The 17051-nt window shown below is 39.7% G+C and overlaps 1 protein-coding gene across 7 annotated transcripts in view; it reads left to right on the top strand.

Moving 5' to 3' along the window:
• LOC125460360 (ERC protein 2) overlaps nucleotides 1-17051 on the top strand; it is a 1111380-nt gene that overhangs the window by 524494 nt on the left and 569835 nt on the right. For all 7 annotated transcript variants that reach the window (XM_059649888.1, XM_059649889.1, XM_059649890.1 and 4 more), the window contains one exon: nucleotides 11323-11454. In XM_059649888.1, the coding sequence (XP_059505871.1) occupies nucleotides 11323-11454 (132 nt within the window). The remainder of the gene's footprint in view (nucleotides 1-11322; nucleotides 11455-17051) is intronic.

Here is a 17051-nt window from a genome sequence, read left to right as displayed (position 1 = left end):
GGGAACGTGATAAAAGAGGGGAAGGTGTGGCTTTGTTAGTCAAGAACAGTATAATGGTGGCTGAAATAACTTTTGACGAGGACTTGTCTACTGAGGTGGTATGGGCTGAGGTCAGAAACGGGAGAGGAGAGGTCATACTGTTGGGAGTTTTTTATAGGCCTCCGCAAAGTTCTAGGGATGTGGAGGAGAGGATTGGCAAAACGATTCTGGGCAGGAGTGAAAAGAACAGGGTAGTCATTATGAGAGACTTTAACTTCCCTAACATTGACTGGAATTGCTATAAATCAAGTACGTTGGATGGATCATTTTTTGTCCAATGTGGGCAGGAGGGTTTCCTGGCGCAGTATGTCGAAGGGCCGACAAGAGGGGAGGCCACACTGGACCTGGTACTTGGTAACGAACCAGGCCAGGTGTTTGATTTAGTAGTAGGTGAGCACTTTGGAGGGAGTGACCATAATTCAGTTATGTTTAGTTTAGCAATGGAACGGGATAGGAACGTGCCACAGGGCAAGAGTTATAGATGGGGGAAGGGCAATTATAATGCGATTAGGCAAGACTTAGGAAGCATAGAATGGGGTAGCAAAATGCAGGGGATGAGGACAATCGAAATGTGGAGCTGGTTTAAGGAACAGATATTGTGTGTCCTTGACAGGTATTTCCCTGTGAGGCAGGGAGGAAGTGATAAGGTAAGGGAACCGTGGGTTACTAAAGAAATTGTGTCTCTTGTTAAGTGGAAGAGGGAGGCTTATGTGACGATGAGTTGAGATGGTTCAGATGAGGTGATGGAGAATTACAGGTTAGCTAGGAAGGATTTAAAGAGAGTGTTAAGAAGAGCAAGGAGGGGATGTGAGCAGACATTAGCAGGTAGAACAAAGGAGAACCCTAAAGCTTTCTATAGGTATGTGAGGAATAAGAGGATGACTAGGATAGGAATAGGGCCAGTCAAAGACAGAAGTGGGAATTTGTGTATGGACCCTGTGGAGATCGGAGAGGTGCTAAATGACTATTTCTCATCTGTTTTCACTCAGGAAAAGGAGAATATTGTAGAGGAGAACACTGAGTTACAGGCTACTAGAATTGAAAGGATTGAGGTTAGTAAGGAGGAAGTGTTATCAATTCTAGAAAGTGTGAAGGCAAATAAATCCCCTGGGCCTGATGGGATTTTCCCGATGATTCTCTGGGAAGCTAGGGAGAAGGTGGTGGAGCCTTTGGCCTTGATCTTTGAGTCCTCATTGTCTACAGGTTTAGTACGAGAGGACTGGAGGATTGCAAATGTTGTGCCCTTGCTCAAGAAGGGCAGTAGAGATGACCCAGGTAATTGTACACCTGTGAGCCTTATGTCTGTTGTAGGAAAAGTTTTGGGAAGGATTATAAGAGATAGGATTTAAAATCATCTAGCAAGCAACAATTTGATTGGAGATAGTCAACATGGATTCGTCAAGGGCAGGTCGTGTCTCTCAAACATCATTGAGTTTTTTGAGAAGGTGACCAAGCATGTGGATGAAGATAAGGCAGTTGACGTGGTATACATGGACTTTGATAATGTTCCACATGGTAGGCTATTGGAGAAAATACGGAGACATTGGATTGAGGGAGATTTAGCAGTTTGGATTAGAAGCTGGTTTTCTGTATGAAGGCAACGAGTGGTGGTTGATGGAAAATATTCACCCTGGGGTCCGGTTACTAGTGGTGTGCCACAAGGATCTGTTTTGGGACCACTGCTATTTGCCATTTTTATGAATGACTTGGACGCAGGCATAGGTAGATGGATTAGTAAGTTTGCAGATGATACTAAAGTCGGTGGAGTGGTGGACAGTGTGGAAGAATGTTGCAGGTTGCAGGGAGACTTGGATAAACTGCAGAATTGGGCTGAAAGGTGGCAAATGGAGTTCGATGCGGATAAATGTGAGGTGATTCACTTTGGGAGGAATAATAGAAAGGCAGAATACTGGGTCAATGGAAAGATTCTTGGTAGTGTGGATGTGCAGAGGGATCTTGGTGTCCATGTACATAGATCCCTGAAAGTTGCCACTCAGGTGGATAGTGCTGTTAAAAAGGCTTACAGTGTGTTAGGTTTTATTGGTAGAGGGATTGAGGTCCAGAGCCGTGATGTCATGCTGCAACTGTACAAAATGCTAGTGCGGCCTCACTTGGAATATCGCATGCAGTTCTGGTCGCTCCATTACAGGAAGGATGTGGAAGCATTGGAAAAGGTGAAGAGGAGATTTACCAGGGTGTTGCCTGGTCTGGAGTGAGGGCCTTACGAAGAAAGGCTGAGGGACTTGGGTCTGTTCTCATTGGAGAGATAAAGGCTAAGAGGGGATTTAATAGAGACATTCAAGATGATCAGAGGATTTGATAAGGTGGACAGTGAGAGTCTTTTTCCGAGGGTGTTGACATCAGCTTGTACGAAGGGGCATAGCTACAAATTGAGGGGTGATAGATGTCAGAGGCAGGTTCTTTAGTCAGAGAGTGGTAAGGGTGTGGAACGCCTGCCTGCCAATGTAGTGAACTCAGCCACATTAGGGGCATTTAACAGTCCTTGGATAAGCATATGGATGATGATGGGATAGTGTAGGGGGATGGGCTTAGATTAATTCTCAGGCCAGCGTAACATCGAGGGCCGAAGGCCCTGTTCTGCGCTGTATTGTTCTGTGTTCTAAGACATAATCAATCTCATAAACATGGCTGAAGCCATTTGTTCACCATGTAAGCATGATGCTGAAGTGGGGCACATCAAAACCATTCTGTGTAATAATAGTTACTCTGATGAAATCATTCCTCACTATATATTGTGCAAACTTGTGAACAGACCTAAGTCTCTCACCTCGTGGCCAGAAAATTGCGCATTCTATCTCCATTTACCCTAACTGAAATGTTTGAGCAACAGGTAGAGTTAGGTGTTTAATGTTGAGTGTTTAATCTGTTTTTTTTGCCACTAATGGAATGCTGTGATCAAGCCAACTAGATGTTCTGCCTCTCACAGAAGTGAGCAATGTGTTGTGTGAATTTCAGCACTGCCTTGTCTGCAAATTGTGTAAAACAGCATTGTTTACAACAGGCTCGGTACTGATTGTGGCCAGCTGGTTTGAGTTTGTACAAGCACTGAGCCTGTTTCAATTCACCAGTTGTTCTTTGGTTCATTTCTCAGAGTAGTGTATTAACCAATCAGAGTCAACCCGTCAGGTTAAAAATTTAAATAAAAGTTTACATTTAACTGTCAGCTGTCATTCACTGATGCATTTGCCTGGCAATGCCTCTGCCAATCAGAGTTGACTGGCCAACAAATCAGTCCTCTTAGACAGTATAAATGTTGGTTTCTCTTTGGTATTCTTGTGAATTGTACTGATGTACACAAGACAGAAAGCTTCAGCAATACTCAAGTACTGCATGTGTCATTGGTCATACCCCAAGCCCAATTTAAATTGTTCCAATGTTGACAGCAAAATTGAGATAAATATTGTAGGTTTTAAAAACTGAGAAATCATTGCAAACATTGAGTATTGTCTCACAATTTGCTGAGGAATTGGACAAAAACTGTAATATTTAGAATTTGAAATTCTGGTTTCCTTGCCAACTATGTAAACAAGATTGACTTAGATTATGGCTAATAAAATCCCAGCAATGTATACTCCCTGAATTGTAGGAATTCTCGAGTCTTGGGAATACATGCCATGATTTTGACAACTATCATCTTACCTAGTTGAGAATATAAGATGTGTTTAACAAGTTCCTTTTGAATCATAACCACACTTCCAAACATTGCTTTAACATTAATCTGGCAATTCATAATAATGCATTCAAGTTTATATTGATCTAACACCTTTAATGTGGAGGGGGAGGAGAAGCTTTTATTGCAAATCAGATTGCGACTAGAACTGATGGCCCTCTTACCACAGAGACTTCAATCACTAAATTAAGGTGGTGCTGGTTTGTGTAAGAGTATGTTAGGAAATCCTTTCAGTTTTTATTACTGCAGAGCATGATAACAACAATTGCATTGAAATTCTTTTGCTGTATTTCAATGTGATGACATTTTGATAAATAATATACGTTTTCACACCCACTATACAAGGAGGACATGCTGCTGGGAAAATCGGGATTCATTCTGTTACTTGTTTTACAGTTTTACCATGAATTCACTTTAAAATTGCTCAACTAGACACATAAACAAATAAACTAAGCTAAGCAATCAGCAGTCTTGTGGTACAATATAGTTGAGTATTCATTATTAATTTAAATAACTGCACAATATGGATCAGACCTAAGTTTTAACTTGGATACAACTTTATTTTTAATTAACTCACCATGGACATTTTTTTCACTGCTTTGAGCTAAAATGTGAATGTTAACTAATAGAATACTTTGGAGATAGCAAGAACTCAGATGCTGGAGTTAGTGATGACACTGGAGCTGGAGGAACTCAGCAGGTCAGGCAGCATCAGAGGAGTAGGAAAATTGATGTTTCGGTTTGGAACCTTTTCTTCAGAACAGGAGAGGGGAAAGAGAGCTCAGAAATAAATACAAGGAGGAGGGGTGGGGCGGGGGCTGGGGAAAGGTAGGTGGAGTGGTGATAGGTGGAAGCAGTTAGAGGGTAGTAGGGATTAGTCGGTAGGAAGGGTAGAGTGGATAAATGGGGAAGAAGTTGGACAGGTCGTGTTGGGGATGAGAGGGAGGCTTGGACATGGGATGGGGCTGGGGGTGAGGAGATTTTAAAACTGGTGAATTCTGTGTTTAGGCCGTCAGGCTAGAGGCTCCCGAGGTGGATTATGAGCTGTTGCTCCTCCAGTTTGCGTGTGGCATTGTTGTGGCACTAGAGGAGGCCCAGGATGGACATGTCACACAGGGAGTGGGAGGGGGAGTTAAAATGATTGGCGACTGGAAGGTGTTCTCATTTGTCGTTTGTCATGTTAAATGCAGATGCTGCATGAAATGGTCCCTGAGCCTACACTTGGTCTTACCAAAGTAGAGGAAGCCATGTCAGGAGCAATAGATACAGTAGACCAGGTTGGAGGATGAACTAGTGAGCCCCAGTCAGATATGGAAAATTTGTCTTGGGCCTTGGATGGAGGTGAGAGGGTGGTGTAGCACTTTGTGCAAGGAAATATCCCTGGGGTGGCAGAATTAGTGGGGCATGTGGAGCACACAAGGGCGTTGCAGAGTGAGTGGTCCCTACAAAAGGCAGATTAGGGGTAGGGAGGGAAATATCTCTTTGGTGGTGGGGTCAGATTGCAGGTGTGGCAGAAGTGGCGGAGGAAGATGCACTGAATGCAAAGTTTGGTGGAGTGGTATGTGAGGACCAGAAGGGCTCTGTCTTTTTAGAACATAGAACATAGAACAGTACAGCACAGAACAGGCCCTTCAGCCCACAATGTTGTGCCGACCATTGATCCTCATGTATGCACCCTCAAATTTCTGTGACCATATACATGTCCAGCAGTCTCTTAAATGACCCCAATGACCTTGCTTCCACAACTGCTGCTGGCAACGCATTCCATGCTCTCACAACTCTCTGCGTAAAGAACCTGCCTCTGACATCCCCTCGATACTTTCCACCAACCAGCTTAAAACTATGACCCCTCGTGCTAGCCATTTCTGCCCTGGGAAATAGTCTCTGGCTATCAACTCTATCTATGCCTCTCATTATCTTGTATACCTCAATTAGGTCCCCTCTCCTCCTCCTTTTCTCCAATGAAAAGAGACCGAGCTCAGTCAACCTCTCTTCATAAGATAAGCCCTCCAGTCCAGGCAGCATCCTGGTAAACCTCCTCTGAACCCTCTCCAAAGCATCCACATCTTTCCTATAATAGGGCGCCCAGAACTGGACGCAGTATTCCAAGTTGTGGGGATGGCTTTGAGGACAGAGTGCAGGAAATGCAAGAGATGCCGTTGAGGGCATTATGAATCAATGGAGGGTGGTAAGTTGTAGTCCAGACGTAGGAGAACATCTGGGATGTCTGGGAATGGAATCCTTTATCTTGGGAGCAGACGCAGTGGAGCTGGAGAAATTCGGAGTCAGGGATTGCATTCTTGCAGGAAGGTGGGTAAGAGCAGATGTAGTCCAGGTAGCAATGGGAGTCTCTGGGTTTGAAATAGATGTCCGTGTTGAGGGAATTACCAGAGGATTTATCTATTTTGAGTGCTTAAGGATGTATGAAATGTGAATAAATTCTTCAGTTTGGAGCATTACTCCCCAAGCTGGCTTGGTTTTGTTCAGATGTTTCATCACCTTGCTGGGTGACATCATCAGTAGAGCCTCCAATGAAGTGATGCTATTCTACTCTGCTTGGAATTTATACTGTCTGGTCCATTCTGGTAAATGCTGTCATTTCCAGTTTTGATCTGTATGAGTTCGTACCTGGGGTCCAATTCTGTGTGTTTGCTGATTGAAGTGTGGGTACAGAACCATGCCTGTAGGAATTCCCGTGTGTGTCTGTGTTTGGCTTGGGCTACTGTGGTTACTTTGTCCCAGTTAAAATGATGGTCTTCGTTGTCTGAATGTACCATTATTAAGGAGAGTTTGTTGTGCCGTTTTGCTGCTATCTGATGTTCATGTATTGTGAGGCTAGTTTCCTTCCTGTCTATCCGATGTAATGTTTGTAGCAGTCATTGCATGGTTCTCCACTCACACTTCAATCAACAAACGTATAGGATTGGACCCCATATATAAGCCCAGACAGATCAAAAACAGAAATGACTACTCACCATAACAGACCGAACAGTATAAATTCCAAGCAGAGTGGAAGAACATTACTCCATTGGAGGCTCCTCTGATGATGTCACCTAGCATGGTGATGAAAGGTCTGAACAAAAACAAGTCAGCTTGGTGAGCCAGTCAACAACAACATCCATGATCCGAGCTACAGATCTTTGACAAAACTTTAATTTTGGAATATCATCTAATCATTTTTAAAAATGCAATAGATTTGCATAATTTATTTCATGAATAGGTAAGTTTAATTATTCAGTAAGTCATTTTGAAGATGAGATTGACATTTAAAAATAATGCAATAGATGTAGATCTATTTTTAACTGATTTTCGGTAAAGTATTTCCATAATTGCAAAAGTTCAGGCATATGGTGTAAGATTAAATGTAGCAACATGACTCAATGACTCTATGGCTTCAGGGAGGAAATAAGTAGTTTCAGTTCATGACTTGAGTTGATCGTAGATTGGAAGTGTGAATAGAAGTTTGATACCCCCATGGTTCACAGTTCTGGATATGAACGATTTTGATTTGGACAAAACCAACATAATGTTGGAATAACAAGGTGTAGAGCTGGATGAACACAGCAGGCCAAGCAGCATCAGAGGAGCAGGAAGGCTGGCGTTTTGGGCCTAGACCATTCTCCAGAAAAAGGGTCTGAAGAAGGGTCCAAGCCCCCTGTGTTCATCCAGCTCTACATCTTGTTATGTCAGATTCTCCAACATCTGCAGTTCGTACTATCTCTGAAATAATATTGGAATATGTTTATTATGAAAGAAACACAATCATGAAGTGTTGAGAAGATGAACAGCTTAATAGAAATAGAACAGTAAATACTAAGCTAAGTATAAATACTAAAGCTTAATACTAAGATGATTTTGAGAGGAAAAGACATAAATTGGAAATATCCACACAGAAAATACTAAAGGCTATGGGTAAATGAAATCCTTAAAAGTGCTGGTATATGTAGATATTGCAATGTAAGTGCCTAATAGTAATGTGTGCTTTAAACCGAGGGTAATAGAACATAAGAATGATAAGGAACAGTACATTTATTTCAAGACAGTGATTATGCCACAGAATATTATGTACATTTTGGGTACCCCATTAAAGAAAATGTACAGAGTACCTTAATTAAGATGATGTTTGGCAGAAAATGTACATTCAAAATGTGAAATCTGAGACAGTTACATTGCAGCAGAGAAGTTGAGCAGAAATTTAATAAAGGCTTTTTAAATTGTGATGGATTTTCGTGGGGTGAATAGGTGACTTTTTTTTCTGTTTCTGAACTAAGTGTAGAGGAGTCATCAGTTTAAAATCCTCACAAAGTGATAGAGGACCCAAGTTACTAATGAAATTGAAGAACAGCAATGGGGAGAAAGTAGCATAGTGGAATTTACCTTGGATTGCTATAGTCATAAGTTGATGTGAACACAATGGTTAAATTGCTTGTTCTATACACAGTTTTGCAGTTGAAATTACTTGAGCAGGAGGCAGAAGGGCACTCTGTGAAATGTATGTTTTGTTAAGGGTCATTTAAAAGGATATGGTGCCTTCATTGAATGCTGAATTTAAAAAGCACAAAACAAGTTCATAAAATCGGAATGATGAATTTTATTTGCATAACAAATACTTTTGCTAAGTATATAACTAGCTCTTCTTTAACACTCATAAAGTACATCACTGCCCCATCACATCATTTGGTGTGACTTTAAAAACATAATTACACTGCTTTCTTAGCACTCATAAGTATTGTCATTTCTAATTTTACATACTATATCTATTTTGTTGTTCAGTTTTTAAACTAAACTTGAAAATCTTATTTAAAAACAGCCCATTGTAAGCCTTTATTTGTTTCTCCATAATGTGCTACAAACACTCTGAAAATACCACCATTCTGGATGTGAGTTTGCTCGCTGAGCTGGAAGGTTAGTTTTCAGACGTTTCGTCACCATTCTAGGTAACATCATCAGTGAGGCTCCGACGAAGCGCAGGTGTTATGTCCCGCTTTCTATTTATATGTTTAGGTTTCCTTGGGTTGATGATGTCATTTCCTGTGTTGGTGATGTCATTTCCTGTTCTTTTTCTCAGAGGATGGTAGATTGATTTGGAGCCAGTGGGTTTGTTGATGGAGTTCCAGTTGGAATGCCATGCTTCTAGGAATTCTCGTGCGTGTATCTGTTTGGCTTGTCCTAGGATGGATGTGTTGTCCCAATCAAAGTGGTGTCCTTGCTCATCTGTATGTAAGGATACGAGTGATAGTGGGTCATGTCGTTTTGTGGCTAGTTGATGTTCATGTATCCTGGTGGCTAGCTTTCTGCCTGTTTGTCCAATGTAGTGTTTGTCACAGTTCTTGCAAGGTATTTTGTAGATGATGTTCGTTTTGCTTGTTGTCTGTATAGGGTCTTTTAAGTTCATTAGCTGCTGTTTTAGTGTGTTGGTGGGTTTGTGGGCTACCCTGATGCCACGAGGTCCGAGTAGTCTGGCAGTCTTTTCGGAAATGTCTTTGATGGAGGGGAGAGTGGTTATGGTTTCTGGGCCCGTTTTGTCTGTTTGTTTGGGTTTGTTGCTGAGAAATCAGCGGACTGTGTTCTTTGGGTACCCACTCTTTTTGAATACGCTGTATAGGTGATTTTCTTCTGCTGTTCGTAGTTCCTCTGTGCTGCAGTGTGTGGTGGCTCGTTGGAATCATGTTCTAATGCAGCTCCGTTTGTGGTCGTTGGGATGGTTGCTCCTGTAGTTCAGAATTTGGTCCGTATGTGTTGTTTTCCTGTAGACGCTGGTTTGAAGTTCCCCATTGACTGTTCGCTCTACTGTGACATCTAGGAATGGCAGTTTGTTGTTGTTTTCCTCCTCTTTTGTGAATGTTATGCCAGTAAAGGGTATTATTGATGGTCCTGAAGGTTTCCTGTAATTTGTTTTGTTTAGTGATGACAAAGGTGTCATCCACGTAGCGGACCCAAAGTTTGGGTTGGATGATTGGCAGAGCTGTTTGTTCGAGTCTCTGCATTACTGCCTCTGCTAAGAACCCTGATATCGGAGATCCCATGGGTGTACCGTTGGTTTGTCTGTAGGTTTTGTTATTGAAAGTGAAGTGGGTGGTGAGGCATAGGTCCACTAGCTTGATGATGTTGTCCTTGCTGATGAGGTTGGTGGTGTCTGGTGTATGTGTCTTCAGTTCTTCTAATAGTGTAGTCAGTGTTTCTTTGGCCAGGTTGATGTTGATGGATGTGAACAGGGCTGTTACGTCAAAGGAGACCGTTATTTCATCCTCTTCTATCTTGGTGTCTTTGGTGTTCAGGAATTCTTGAGTGGAGCGAATGGAGTGGCGGGACTCTTCTACCAGGTGTTTTAGTCTTTGGTGTAGTTCCTTGGCTAATCTGTAGATTGGTGTTCCAGGTAGCGACACTATGGGTCTGAGGGAGGCTCCTGGTTTGTGAATTTTTGGTAGTCTGTAGAAGCGTGGTGTGCTGGATCCATCTGTTTTCAGTTTTGGAAGTCTTTCTTATTTAATTCTCCAGATTTTTCAAGTTTTTTGAGTAAGGCTGTGATTCGGTTCTCTAGTTGTGGGGTCGGGTCTCTCGTCACCTGTTGGTAAGTGTCGGTATCTGCAAGCAAGCCAAACAGAGACATACACGAGAATTCCTAGAAGCATGGTATTCCAACCGGAACTCCATCAACAAACACATTGATTTGGGCCAATCTACCATCCTCTGAGAAAAAGAACAGGAAATGACATCACCAACACAGGAAATGACATCACCAACCCAAGGAAACCTAAACACATAAATAGAAAGCGGGACATAACACCAGCGCTTCGTCGGAGGCTCACTGATGATGTTACCTAGAATGGTGACGAAACGTCTGAAAACAAACCTTCCAGCTCAGCGAGCAAACTCACATCCAGAACCTCAACCTGAGCTACAAATCTTCTCAAAACTCACTAAATACCACCATTGTTAGGTTCCACATATGGATTTAAAATTGGCCGTTCAGTACCAAGATCACACCAGTACACACGTTCACTGTTAATTTCAGTGAATTAAATTGCTAGCCTGCTGTCAAATTCAATTTATACGTTGAATCGATAATACACAGTGTCCCCTGTGTGACCAGCCAGTTCCAACAACAGCTTATGTATCTTTTATTTGTTTTTGTTTTGTTTTCACTTACAGTTGTGAAAAGGGCCATTTTCAAAAATTAGAAGTCTACAGATCCTTCCCATTTCATGATTTGATTAACTTTCGTCTTAAGTGCACTAGTTTTCAATCGCTCGCCTGTAAGCGAACAGTTACATGCTTTAGACTGAATTGGCCCTCTCTTAACCTTTTTTAATTGCAGGTTTACCTTTATACTCATCTTACATTTACAGATGAGTAGTAGAAATTTGAAAATTTTGGGCAGAGCCACTGATCAGTGCTGTTTTTAATGTGTGTGAAAAAAAATTGTTTGTGGATTTTGATAATTTACCTTTATTTCTTAATCATTTCAGATTTGATCCTGTTATTTTAATCCGAGTAGAGTTGCACCATGAAAACTGTTTGGAGAACCTGCTAACAATCCTTTGCAGTTATCCACTGGAATAATATTCCGTAGTTTTCCTGCTTTTTCCCAGGAAACAGTGCAACAGAAAGACGAGCGAATTGAGGAGCTGGAAGAAGCCCTGCGTGAGAGTGTGCAGATAACTGCAGAGAGAGAGGTGATTCTCGCCCAGGAAGAAGCTTCTAGATCTTCTGCAGAGAAACAGGTCTGCATGAGAGAACTTGCTTTCATTCTTTGCCTTTGGTGGCTTTATGTCAGGGGACATTCAATGGCTCCTAAAATATCCCCACATTTTCCCATTATATAATGTTCATTTTTTTTTTATAAAAAGACGATTGCTCATTAATTTTCAATACATCCAATATCTTTTACTCCTGAGAAGTTTCGAATGTGACTTGTGCTGTCTTGACAAATGTGACTCAATTTGCTGAGTGTTTAAAACATTTTCTGTTCATTAGTTGTTTCAGGTTTTCAGCCTCTGCAGTGCTTCAATTTATGACCCCTCCAAAATACATCATTAAAGTATACAAACCTTTGATTCAACACAATAGTTAGACAAAAGCTTACTTCTGAAGACATTTCAAATCATCTTCTGAAGAGTGAGGTTGATCGTTCCTTTTTTGATGTCATACAAAGAATTTGAAAAGCTAACATTAAATGTGCAGTCATAGTAGGAACTGCCGATGCTGGAGAATCTGAGATAACACTGTGTGAAGCTGGATGGACACAGTAGGCCTGCTGTGTTCATCCAGCTTCACACTAAATATGCAGTGCTAGATTTCCTTTTAATGAAGTATCATTAACTATTTTTACGAAATTGCCCTGCTTAGTTCAGTTCTAATATCCTGTCACATGACTGTACTAAGAATACAGACTGAATATTAGCTCAGTAAGTGACTGATAGAAAGGACACAGTAGCATCCTGGAGGTGTTTGCATCACCTATAAATACCATGTTAAGCACGTGCCTGCCCTTTTGTTCCAAGCCATTGATAATAACAGAGCGAGAAATGTAGTTTTCTGCATATGAGAGAACAAATGTTTTACCTCTCAGACACAGAATTCTTTCAAGCTCCTGGAAATGTCATCTTTTGTTCATCTTTAGTTGAATCCCACGGTGTATTTTAATTTGAGCGGCTGACCAAAATGTATCACCTGCAAAGTACTTAAGTAAGATTGCCTTTTTGTTTTAGAACTGCAGTAACCTTTACATGTTCTTACACACTCATCGTGGAAATATTCTTTATTGTTTGTATATTTGCTCCATTGTTGTATCCTGAACTCAGAATCATTGAAACATAGCCCTTGTGTGTCTCCATGAAATCCCATTCCTTCAGTGTCGCTGCACTTGTATCCATCATAAACCAGTGATTGTTCCCTGACAGAAGCCTAATAATAAAAGTTCTTTCATGTCCTGTATTTTTCATTCTCTGTAACTTTCAGCCAGGTTTCATGTCATAATTGTAAGCATGGAGCCAGGCAGATGAAGAATGAAACTTTTTCAAGATGATTGCTACTAGGTCTTGGAGTGCCACTATATTCACTAGTTCTTCTTCCACTCCTTACTTTACAAAGCCACAGAAAAGAGTATAAGCTTTAGTAAACTTGTTATAAAGATAAATTGTATATGAGTCCGATGAAGGAAATATTTCTGTTACCCAGCTTTGGGTTGTGAAGTTGGAATGACTCAAATTGTTTATTCAGTTTAGTATGTTTTTCATAATTTTTACATTATGAAATGTACTTGTTATATAAACACTCTTTCAGTTTTCTTTCATGCAAAGTGATTTTTACCTTTCTTCAATACCTGTTAAATTGTACTAAGCATCCAAACGATGCAGTATGACTCTTGATACAGTCTTACTAAGACCAATTTGGATTGCCATCAAAAGTACTGATTACAAAAAGTTTAATTAATGAAATGTGGAAAATGGTGAAACTCAGGATTAACCTAAGTTGCTAATATTAGATCAGGAAATTTCGAACAGCTTATACCAAATGACCTAATTAATACATACTGTCAAACCATTCCATTATCTTGGGAGTTATTAGATTGATGCAGTATGCTAAAATTGAAGTTACATCATGATTTTTTTTGTCTGGAGGCCTGCAGTATATGCTGTTGAAGTGATTCAGCTGGATATCTACAAAAGAACCAGTTGTGCATCTTATTTCTGTTGATACTTTTTCCTTGAAATTCTATTTCTGTTTTTAAAACTAAGCCACTGCTACTTCTATCGTGTGTGATTGTATGATTACAATGTGAAATCATGCATTTTTCTTCATGTCAGCTGTATACAATTCTGCATCTTCTCTATAACTAACTGTATCGGATTTATGTTGTTTTTGATGTAATTTATGTAGATATCTTGATCAAAGTGCAACATGTTTTGGGAACACCACCATAGAACCCAAACCTTACTTCGTGTTCTGTTGCCGTCTTTGACTTATGCACTTAGTGATATTTTTATTTGTATTCATCCAATTGAGAAAATGTGTTTTGTGCTACTCTATCATTACACTGACTGCTAAACAGCATTTCTAACCAACGTCTTGATTTCTTCTAGTTGCTGTAAAAATTGACTTTCTTATTTGTTTCCTCCTAATTTCAGTCGATTGATGCACATTCATCAACTTGAATTTCATGTGATAATGTGGAGTTCATTTTAATTATTTTACTTTATTTCTGCTCATTTACTTGCGAAGTGGTTCAAACCAAAATGAGGTAGAAATGTCAAAAGTTTGTTTAATGTGCTGATTAAGAGCAGTGGGTGACTTAAGAATGCATGCAACATCATATGAAGAAAGAGCAAAACACTGCGATGCTGAAGATCTGTAATTAAATGAAAACTCATCAGATCTGCTGACATCTGTGGAGAGAGAAACAGAGTTAATACTTTGAGTCCAGTGTGTGTCTTTGGAATGTGCAATTGTCGCTTCTGTTTCTGTTAGTGGAACGAGGAGGCTTAAGCAAGAGAGGCATTTTTTGCTTCTGGCCCACAAGGAAATCCAAAGGGCTTTTTAAAGATTAATTTTGTAAAACAGTTTTTGACAAGGTTTGGCCTGAGGGAAGTAACCGGGGCATTCCTCCATGCTGTTGTTGTGATTGAATTGGTCCCAGTGACAAAGTTTGGATTGATTTTTATAGTTAATGAATATTTCTGCTAGTATTAGGGACTGTTGATGTGTCTGCAGTGTCTGGGTGCCTGGATTTTAAAATTCAGATGATCACATAGGGAAGGCAGAATGTAGAACCTTACTCCATTTTAACCATTCCATCCCCACCATTGTTCCTCTTGATTTCCATGGTGGGGGAAGGAGTTAAAATTCTCTATCAGATGTTTGTGACAAAGATAAGTTACATTGGTTTGTGGAAAAGTAGAGTTAATCCTGGAATTATGACTTTGTATCGGTGCCAAGATACACTGTTGGAGCCGCTGTGGTTTTTATGCCTTCTGATGCGTTACTGCTGCTTATTCAGACATTGATAGCAATGGGCAGGCATTAAGAAGATAGTATACTGCTTCTCTTCTACTTTATACTTGCTACCAGTTTCTTCAGCATCGACCCGTGGGTATTTCAGGAGTTTTGATCCTTTCTCTACCTGGACTGTAAGGGATGCATTTAAAGAATTGAGCAATGCTGCTGTTAATTTCTCTACCACCTTTATTCATCATTTTCAAGCAATGTCAGTAGACTTCATATCAACACAGAAGAGATAGTTGGTCCATTGCATCAACTTCAAGTTAGGCACTCAGTCCCATCTTTTGTGCATTTCCTTCCTTTTGTACCTTCCAAAATAGTTGTGTACTTTGATTTTAAAAATAGTTATTGATTCAGTTTCCAACTACATTTCTAGCAGGGTATTTATGCCTTAACAACTCCCATTGTGCAATTGAAGTCCAGTGTTTCCCTTTGAAATTTAAATGATGATCTTAAATTGTTGACTTCTCATTAGTGCAAGTCACTTTTTTGGATTTACCTTGTCAGAACATCCTAATTTAGAACATTGCTTCTGATCACTTTTTAACCATCTTTATACAGAGAATCCTAATGTAATCTCCTCTCCATCCACAATGCCATCATAGTAAATCTCTTCTATTCCCTTCCCATGGCCTTTGCAAATATCATGAAGTAAACTAATCAAAATTTGATGTCACACAGTCAGACAAATCACCATTGATTTGTAAAACACTGGCATTAATTCTTTGATTATCCTCCACACTCCTGTTTGTAAAGTTTCATTTCACGTTTATTTTAGTAGTTTTGTAACACATCATTTTTCATTTTAAAGTGTTTGACTGAACAACTTCTCAGTTTGAAGATGTTACTAATCAGTGTATAGTACCCTTATTCTTCAGAAATCTTATCAGTTGCAGTTATTATACATTTTTATATCCTATAAGTACAATCTACTAACTTGCTTGCTTCCTGGAGTTGCTTACAATTATCTTCACTGTTGAATATGATTGTTATCTTTGTAACTTCTATTACTTCAAACTGTGTCCATGTTCCAAAATTGTGATTGCTTATTTTTGTATGTATGGAGAAAAACAAGTTCCCAGTACTGGATCAAGGAACTTTGCATCCCTTCCATTTGGGGAAAAAAAATCTATTAACTATTTACCTCGTTTCATTCCTTTAACCAACTTCATTCTCGTGCGCGTGCTACATTTTCTTCATGAATTTGTCAGTCAAGTACTGTGAGCTTTGTCTGTTTCCTTTGTTTTTAGTATTAAAATTGAATTTATTTATTAATGAGCAAGCTGCAAAATGCTTTGGGACATCCGAGGACATAAAAGGCTCGATGTAAATGCATTTTCTATCTTTCAGTCATCAGCTTCAAGTCCGGTTTAAATGGCTTGTCTACTTTAACAGAATATGAAGCTTTCACTATTCTGAAGATCTTACCTGCACTTTTCTTTAAGTCATGACCCTGTTCTGTCCATTCTGCTGTATTTTCTGAATAGCTGCTGTGGAGTTCTGTAACGGTAATAATTTGACAAACTTGTTAACTTGTTGATAGGTTTCAGCACTGTCCTCTGCCACCAGTGTCTGATTATGACAGTATTTTACCTAAGATATTATGTGCAGTGAGCAGCATTAATCCAGTTTCATCAACTTCTCAGGTCAGAGATTGCCAGTATTTTTATTGGCTGATGCTAAATTACGTTTTCCAAAAAATTTGTTGCACAACATATTATGCACTATGCAGTTGGATTAATGAGTTTACTGACTGGTTAGCTGCTTGGAAAGAGTTACAGGATTGGTAATTTCACTTTATTGCGAATGAAATTATACTTTCACGAATGACATGTTTCAAAATGTAGGCTTCGCAGATTTTTGTTAAAAGCTAATAACTTAGAATGAAAAGCAAATCTTTTTTATACCCATCTTTTTCACTCGTTTATAATGTAACCAATTATTGGTTTAATGTTTTGGGAAGAATTAAATTTATTTATTGCTAATAAAGTCTAAACGCTAGAAATTTTACAAAGGAGATAGACATAATCAAATCTCTTATTTTACATTACATAGCTGATAAATGAATCCATAGAATTAGATATTTTGAGGTTAAAGTTTACTCTTCTGTCCTAAGTTTTGCATCCATGAAGCATTGTGCTGGGGGATGGTTGGTGGGATGAGATAAATTTAGTTGCTACCAGCATCCAGTCATTTTACACACAGGTGTTGATGATCATTCTACCTCAGGCAAGAGCTCCGTTTTGCAGCTGTTCCATGCATTCTGCCAGCATGACACAATCATAATCAAAGAATATTTAATATCGCAGAATTTCTTTAT

Source organism: Stegostoma tigrinum, chromosome 11 (genome assembly GCF_030684315.1).
Source record: "Stegostoma tigrinum isolate sSteTig4 chromosome 11, sSteTig4.hap1, whole genome shotgun sequence".
Lineage (NCBI taxonomy): Eukaryota > Metazoa > Chordata > Chondrichthyes > Orectolobiformes > Stegostomatidae > Stegostoma > Stegostoma tigrinum.
Note: the sequence above shows the minus strand (reverse complement) of the source record. Positions and strands in the feature narration are given on the sequence as shown.